At 35.0% G+C, this 8830-nt stretch overlaps 1 protein-coding gene across 1 annotated transcript; it reads right to left on the bottom strand.

Moving 5' to 3' along the window:
- Positions 1-1294: 1294 nt before the first annotated feature.
- CDX4 (caudal type homeobox 4) lies at positions 1295-8485 on the bottom strand. The gene is made up of 3 exons (XM_026039091.1): positions 8056-8485; positions 3107-3252; positions 1295-1497 (listed from the first exon to the last, which is right to left on the bottom strand). Exons 1-3 carry the CDS (start codon positions 8483-8485, stop codon positions 1330-1332), a joined length of 744 nt encoding a protein of 247 aa, XP_025894876.1. The 3' UTR covers positions 1295-1329.
- Positions 8486-8830: the final 345 nt, after the last annotated feature.

Raw genomic sequence — 8830 nt, 5'->3', positions numbered from 1 at the left:
GATGTGATTTGAAGATTGATAATTTTCTGATTACATGAACAGAAGAAGACAGGAAACTGAGAGCCTGGGGAAAATATCCACTAGGTGAGAAGGATTATGTTTGATTTATTATTATTTTAATTGCCTTATGGTACTAGGGAGCATCTTCAATCCCTGGAGAAGTCTTCAAAGGAGGAAAAATAAATGTTAGAATATGTTATTTATAGCTTTTAGTGTTTCTTTTCACCCTCATAAATACACAGATTAAATACAAGGAGTTAGATCATGTCATCTGAAGGTTTTCCTTTACATATGTGATATGGAAAAGTCAAAGCAGAGCTTTAAATAGCTCCTCAGAAAATAATGGCTATGGAGAGATCACTTCTTTCATTACATTCCAGTTGTAACTTTGCCTGTGAACGCTAAGCTGCTTCATCATTTATTTGAAATACAATGCGGACTATTTTTAGATTTCTTTTGCTAGTAGACCAGGGAACTATAAATAAAAGTGCTGGTCTAAAATTACCATTCAACTTGTGGTAGTAGTAATAGTTCTGTTTCCACCTTTCTTCTCTCTTTTTTGTATAATATATGCATTAATTGAAGACTGAAGTAATATTTACATCTTTCAGGCCGTTTGGTATTTATTAATGTGCATGTCAAGTTGTTGCATTTCTGAAAAGTGAACAAATCTTGCAGGTTTGATATGATATATGTAACTGGTTATTATTTTGAAACTTGACATGCTGAGTTCAATTATTTAGGGTAAATAAGATTTATTTTAGGTAATTAAGTGCAATATGTTGGTAATATATGTCCAATAATATATTTCTTAAGGTATGTAAAATGTGTTTTTATTTTTAAAACATGACATTCTTTTCCCTACTCTAAGCATAAATATTTATAAACATCTACAGATTAATTATATAAAAAGTAACAAAGCAAATACACCCAGCATCTTGTGTTCTCTGAAACAGTACTGTATTTTAATCAGTCCGGTGACAATTTTCTGCATATATACAATCAGTCTAGAACTACATTTACTTGAATCATCTTTTGTAACCTTCTGTCAGTATCTGAAGCAAGTCACTTCCTACTCAAGGATGATGAGTGATGAATCTTAGCAGCAAGAGTTCCCTGAGATTTCTGTAATAATTAAAATACTTTCATAATAAACTCAAGTCCTGTACATAGAAATCAGCACTCTGAGACCATGGAATGAGGATGGTCTTTTGCAATGTTGAATTTTTAACTAGGGAGAAAATTGACTATTGCTCCCCCTCCTTTTTTTTTTTTTTTTTTTTTTTTTTTTTCCTTTCTGTTCATTCTGAAAGTATGACTTGATGAACATCAACAAGCTATTCCATGTGGTGGTGGGAACAGAGAACTAGATATTTCATTTGGACTGAGTGAACCAGAGTCGCTCTGAACTGAGCCGCTGCTGCCATCAAACTGAGAGATTTTCTTCTTGATCATTTTTCTCTCTTTGGCTCGGCGATTCTGGAACCAAATTTTTACCTGCATAGTTGGAAAAAATGTATCATTAATCCAAAGTAGTAGTAGTCAACTTGTTACAATAACAGTAGCAATGAAAATATAGCAAAAACAGTATTGATTTGTGCAGAGAATTTATTTGCTCTGTATTCAGTTTCTGTGTCACAAACAATAGAAAACATTTCTTTTGTTAGATCTGGAAGACTCCGTTTATATTTTTGTAACATTTATTACCTATGTTCTCATTTTACTGTTTGTGTTGCATCCTTTAAGTTATGCTGAATAGATGATTAAATAGAAAGACGTACTATTACTTTATATTAAAAAATCTCTTTTTTTTTCAAACATTTATTATTTCATTACCTTTCAGGTAATGATGCTAAAAACCATTTAGCCATGTCAGTCATGAGCCCTGTAGACATGTATAGAGATTATTTCCATGATTTGTCCACATTCTACTTGAAGGTAGTTTACTAGTCAAAAGTTAGAAGGCTGAGAGAGAAAAATAACAGTACGTAAAAGGCAAGTAACTACTGATTTTTGGCAATACTAATATTACTGCAGGCATATTTGTGCTCTAAATCAGCCACCTTGCACAACATTAAAGCAGGATTTTTCAGTGTTTCACAATTGTACTTCTGCAAGTATTTTCCAGTGGGCCTTTCAGAGGTAACTTATAATCTCTGCATTGATTGGATCTGAGAGTGAACATCACTGCACTAAAATATGTATTTATAAAAATCCAGTGCTGATCCAAAAATATAATTGCACATCTGCAAATCCTTATCCTTTCTCACCTCAGGTGGTCTTTTTCTGTTTCATGTTCTTACAGAGACTTAATGCAGAAGAAAAGATCGTGAAAGAGAAGAGTGTTTTAGAGAACTAGACAGAGTCCTGTCCAAATTAGCAGTGGATCTAAGTATGCACTTGTACATTTCCTGTCTTGACTACATGCATAGTGCATAACAGTTATATACGTAACAGCATAAGTTATACGTGCATAACAGGCTTAAAGTTTGGGCACCAAATCCTATGGCCTACAGCAAACTGCACATATTCAGTGTGCTATCTGTGAAAGTAACAACAACAAAATACTGCTTGAAAAGTCAAAGGGTATAAAGGACTCCTTAAATCATGGTGGTCTCGCTTACTGAGGAAGAATGTGGCCTGTGAAAACAGTGGTAATAAAGTTCTATTAAAATATACACAGATCCTTCATTTGATTATTCCTTGAATGCTGACTTTCATTCTACTGGCTTGCAGATGAAATGTATTTAGTGCTTTGGATCTTTGCTGGCCGCCTTTTTGTATGATTGTGAGGAGGACTCAGCTATATTCATATAGTTATGACGATAGTTACAGCAATAAGAGCTGGACTGTTTAAATTCTAGCTGTCTAGCAAGCTGCTGTGGAAGTAAGAATAACAAAATAATTCCTAATCTCTTGTTTCCTAAAATTACAGTTTTCTGTCAAATTAGACAACTTGTATTCTCCGTGTGTCTCATACCCTCACAAACTGTCATGGCAGCTTTGGCACTGCCGTTGGTGCATAACATGAACACTGTGCATTTCCTCTGCCAGTACCAGTGTCTGGTGAAAGGATGGGTACAAATGATGGGCAGGCTCTGTGTACCTGTCTTTCAGATAGTCCCAGGTTTGCTGCAAGTTCTGACTTTCTCCTTATCGTAATATATCTGTTGCAATGAAATTCCTTCTCTAATTCTAGTCTCTGATGGTCTGTGTAAACAACTCGGTACTTTTCTTTTGTTCTTGTTTTACCTGTTTTGAGAAAAAAAAATTATTAAGAATGTTGAATTTGATTTTTTTTTGTAGCATCTTTCAAACACATCAAACATTTTACAGACATTATTAAACTTCTGAGTACACATGGGATTGTTTGCTGGATGAGGGCATATGAGAGAAGTAGTAGTTTTCCCAAATGTAATAAAGTATTGACTGACATAATTTCTCTTTCTTTCTGTCTCTCTCTTAATATACATTTAAATAGAAAGCTTTTTAGCTAAAAACATCCAGCAACATCTTATAAGAAATAATTCACAGCAGTACATAATAGATACTGGCTATATTTGAGTTCACGTGGGTTTCATTTCAGTGATCATTTAAATGATTTCTGTGTGTAACCCAGACTGAATTCCAGGAGTAACTTTTAGACTGAAATTCAGTTATGATCTATTCAGTAGGACTTTGTCTCAATTCTCTGTTTGAGATTTTAAGTCACATATCTCTAACTCAAACATCTCGTTAGAAATGTGTTTGCTCTCTTGTTTGGTTGTAGGACATGCTTATGTGTTCAATAATAATTAGATTTTTTTTTCCAAAACGATCCTGTCTTGTTAGGTGGTAAGTGCCTGCTGAGCCATTATTGGGGTAACTGGTGTGCTCACTTTCCATTTGGAATTGAAGGCACTTGGCAATTTGTAAGACTAGGCAATAAAGTACTCGCAGAAGTATTTTAATATCGTCTTATCTCTAGTAGATAAAACAAATATTCTTCTGTTGAATGAATACTGCTAACATAAAATATTACTTGATGTTGCAAGATTTCTTTTTCTGCTTATTTGTTTTAAACTATTCTTCATCTGATAATAATACAGAGAGCTCATTTCTTATTTGTTCTCTTTTGCACTTTCAACAGTCAACTGGATAGTTTTCCTTTTTTCTTCTGATCTTCCCAGTTTTTTTTTTGATGTGAGTTTTCTGGGACAAACTGTAGGACAAAGACTCCTTTAAAGTGGTTCCCTAAAATCCATTGAGGTGTTAAGATGAAGCACACGCCACACAAAAGAGCGACAAGAAGATCTTATCAGGAACTCTTCACATTCAGAAACACAAGCCAATTGGTTTGGAATTTACAAGCCCTAAACAAATGTCAAACTCTTTCATCTTTGGAGGAAAAAAAGAGGACAGAAGTAGATGAAGGAATATTTTTTTAGTTTGGAGCAACAGTGAGGGTAGACTGAGATGTATTTTATCTGAATGCCAAAGGTAGATATAGCTAAGGCCATTCTGAAGTACACATATTTAAGGATTATTTCCTAAATCGTACCACTTCGATTTCTAGTGTGCAAAGATACTCTGTGTAAGTTTGCAGGGCTAAAACATTAATCAGGCTCACTTTACCTTTCTCAAGGTACAAGTTTTTCTCTTTGAAATACTTGCACAAAGTGCTAGTTATAATTTTTACTTTATTCTGGGTATTCACGTACTTTGTAAACTGAAGGCTTAGAAAGTATCTTCTGAAAAAAGTTAAAATTCAACAGGGTTATTCTGACTTCTCTATAATCAGCAAATATAACCATGATTTGAGAGGGTGGAGAAGAGGGGCAGTTTTCCTCATTCCCCTTGGCCATAAAATTCACAAAGCATTTCTTCTGAAGACAATAAAGCTCAGGGAAGGCCTCTTTATTTGCTGTGAAAATCATCACCCTTTCCGGCAATATAACTGCTGAAGAAAAGAGGGAGAAGGAAGAGACAAGACTGCATATCAAAGCAAAGAGAAGTGTTGAAAGAGTCTGTTGCTTCAATATGACAGATAGACCTCAAAATCTAAGACAATGTAGGCCAGAGAAAAATAGATGTCACAACTAGTCTACAAAGCAAAATAAATTAGCATTAGAGCAGAGGCTTGTGCTTTTTTCCTTATAGTTGTTCTTCTGTTCTATTTTCTAACATCACAGTGTTTCTGCTGTGATGTAATCTGAATTACTTGTGCATCACTGCCTCTTTAAACCAAGACATAAAGTATGTAGAGTATAGCTCCAAGAAAAAAAATTCTACATCTATTCTTATAAAATACACAAGTAATCTAATTGTTCTCTGTAGTCTCTTTAAATTTTGTTCTCATTCTGGGAAGAGTCACCTCCAGATGAAGTTTCATAGAAGGTTGAAAAGATAAAAAAACTTTTTCTGGACTTCTGGTTATCTTCTCTTCGACAAGTGCCATAAGGCTTTCTGTTATTAAGTTCCACTATTAATTATACTGGTTTTAGAAATGAATTGGGCTCAAGTTGTGGCTCTGAAATAGCTGAAGTTGTTAGAACACTTTAATTTTAATGAAAACAGGATCAGACCAGAAGGATTTTTTTTTTCTTCTGGCATTGGTAGCTGGTCTTGAAAGACATTCCTATGATGCCCACTTTGAATGTTTGTTTTTAAAAGTTTCTTGTTGTCCAACATGCCTGTAATTTCTGTACGTCTGAAAAAAAATGTTTTTAAATATACAGTCGTGGTCTTTTTGTAATAGAATATATTCATCAAAATTTCAGAGTAAATTCTATCTGTTGAAAGGACATAAAAGTGTATTTCTACATTAACAATATTATTTCATCCTGTGAATTGCTTTTGTTGAGTAAACTTTGGTTTCTTTTTTTCAATTCAATTCAATTTTTATGTAAAATGGCAAATACAATGGAGCAAAATATGAAGTATTTAATATAGTGTAAATTGAAAAAAAAATTTATCCCGATAACCTAATGTTCATTATCCCTAGGATAGTATTTAAGTAGGCCTCCCCCATTTACATATTTTTTGATTTTTGTTATTCCAAGATGCTCACATACATCCATCTAAGTACACACCACAAAAAAATTAAATATATACATATTTGTGTGTAAATACATAGGATACATAGCTTAAATAGCATTTATAATATTCTAGAGGTAAAGAAAAACAAGGAGCAAGTCTGTGTTTCAAAGAGTGGCTATAGTACATGGAAAAAGTTTTTAATGTTATCTTCTAGATCTGGATAGATGTAAGTTAACATTTAGTTGTTACCTGCATAGTTTTAGTCTGTTATAGTTATTTACATTGCTTTGCTTTACATAGAACTTTATACCTCTTTTTTACACTTAACATTATTTTAAAGATCTCCAGAAAGTATGCAAATTGATTTAATATTTCTCCTGGTTCTACTTTCCCAAATGGTTTGTTTGTTTTGTTTTTAAGCAGATTTGTGTCTTGAGCCCAATTCTGTGAAGTCCTGAACTGTTTTTAGCACTCCAGAAGGCTGGGCTCTAGGCATATAAAGCCTCAGGACATTGAAATACTGACAGGTTCCAATTCAACTGTCCAGTATTGCTCATAATGTATTTCAGCAGGTGTATAAGTTTCAGCGTGGGTGCCTGTGCTTTTCAAACTAGAGATGCTTTTCTGAAATGTTTCTACATTTCATGAAGTTGAGCAAGCATGTGTGAAGCTTGGAGTGTCTTCCATGTCTATGCAATTAGTGCGAAGCTAGGTTTTAGATTTCAGATCTATTTAGTTCTTACAAAATACTAACACATTTTGACTTCACTGACAGCTCAATGGAGACAGGGTAGTCCCACTGACATTCAGAGTATTTGCAATGGATTTTGGTCCACGGCTAGGTCTGCATCACCTTTTACACCTGGAAAACTACAGTGATGTTAATGAAGTTACTGCTGATTTACATGAGTATACTTAAAAAAAAAAAAAAAAAAAGATTATAAATCTGACTGGCTTTGAAGAAGTTGTGGAAACTGCATGTGGAAGCATGAAATAATCGTAGTGCTCACTGGGGATTTTATGTTTAATGACAGTGGAAAAAATGTGTATCTGCTTTATAACTAAGAATCAATTATAAAACTAATCTTGCTCTGGAGTGATAACCATTTGAAGGATGATTGTTCTCGAGTGACCAGACTGATTTTCTGTGACCTCCAAGATTGCTCCTTCAATTGTGACTGCCATTCTTTCTTTAGCGCATTTTCTTTGATGCTCTCTAACACACACTTACTACTTTTATCCTTAACAATGGATTTAGCAAACCTTGCTACACCCAATTTACACCTCAGGGGTATAGGCAGAAAGGCTCCTCTGGCATGCAGCTCGTGTCAGAAACGGGCACAGCAAGGAGCAGCACTTGGAGCAATGTGAATTGGAATTGTCCAATTGTGGCAGACTGCACAATTCTGATACATGAGCAAAATACTATAAAAACAGATATGAAACTTAATGAAAAGGAAGCTTCATTGAGAAATAAACAAATAGAGTCTGCGACTAATCTGGAAATATATCTTCTCACGTAAGAGATTTATGTAGGAAAAGGAAAAAATAATAAGAGTAACAGTAAATTTTATAATCACTATAGTTTGATAGTAGCACAAACTTCTCTTTAAAAAAAATGAAATTTCTATAAAGATTTTTTAAATGATCCACTTATTTCTCTTAATATTTAACTAACTACACAAAATAATTATGTACTGTTTTTACATATAACTGCATGTAATGTTGCTGCATTCAGTGTTTCTTAATATTCTGAAACCTGTTGTATTTTCTAACCAACAGTATTAGAATGAAGACTGCTAAAGCTGAGTCTCATGGAGCCATATCCAAATATATCTGACATTCCACTATAGTAACTGTATAAAACATTTATAGGGAGAAAGTTAAAATAGTGCAAGTTTAGTTAGAACTGAATCAAACAGTACTAAGTTAAATAAATGACTGGCCAACTTATGCATTTCAAGTAAATTTAATTATTTATAAAATTAGTGATAGCTGAACATATTTTTGGAGGAAGAAAGCTTATTGTACACTTACCAGTGGTGTTAACTTGCACCGTTTTCCGCATCCATTCATAAGAACTGTGCCGTTGGCTGGTGGGAGAGATTTGCTGGGTGTTAGGTGCGTCTGCGGGAGGTAACCCCCCAGCTGCGGTGGGATGCAGGGAGCTGTAATCAGCAGAGCTGTAGGAGACCTGGCCAGGAGAGGAGCCGTTGATCTGTGCAGCAGCGGTGGTGCTGGAGGGTCCCGGGCCATAAGCGGTCCAGTCCTCCCTCTGTGGGCCGTAGTGAGGTGCCCATGGCCCTGCAGGCTGGCCGTGATTGTCCAGAGCCGGCACATGATGATATCCCATGTAATCTGGATAGGATGGAGTAGACACAATGTTTTGCACGGGCAGGTTGTGGTTACTCCTTGCAGATCCTGGATACATGCTGCTTTCCTTATCCAAGAGAGAGCTCACATACATGATTGGCAGATTGTAAATATGTTGTCACAACATCCCAAACCCTCTGAATTCTCTTTTGCTGTTTAAAAAGAATTCTGTGTTTAGTTTTCTCTTATAATGGCACTCTGCTTGAAATCTTTTACTTCATCCTCTTTTATTATCAACTGTGTTACCAGGTGCTGGTGGTAATGGTTTACCAAGATCTTGCCTGACGTCAGCCTAACTGCCTGCCTCATCATTACATTTGCATTCAAATGAAGGGCTGACCATGCAGACAACCCCACCTTGCTGATAGTTCATATGTTTTTCTTTTTTAAAAGAACTTTTTATGTATGCTGTTAACCCTCCCTGCTATTTTACAGGAAT

The sequence above is a fragment of the Nothoprocta perdicaria genome, unplaced genomic scaffold (assembly GCF_003342845.1).
Source record: "Nothoprocta perdicaria isolate Ctin4 unplaced genomic scaffold, notPer1 scaffold_22, whole genome shotgun sequence".
NCBI classification, from domain to species: Eukaryota; Metazoa; Chordata; class Aves; order Tinamiformes; family Tinamidae; genus Nothoprocta; species Nothoprocta perdicaria.
This window is presented reverse-complemented; position numbering and strand designations above follow the sequence as displayed.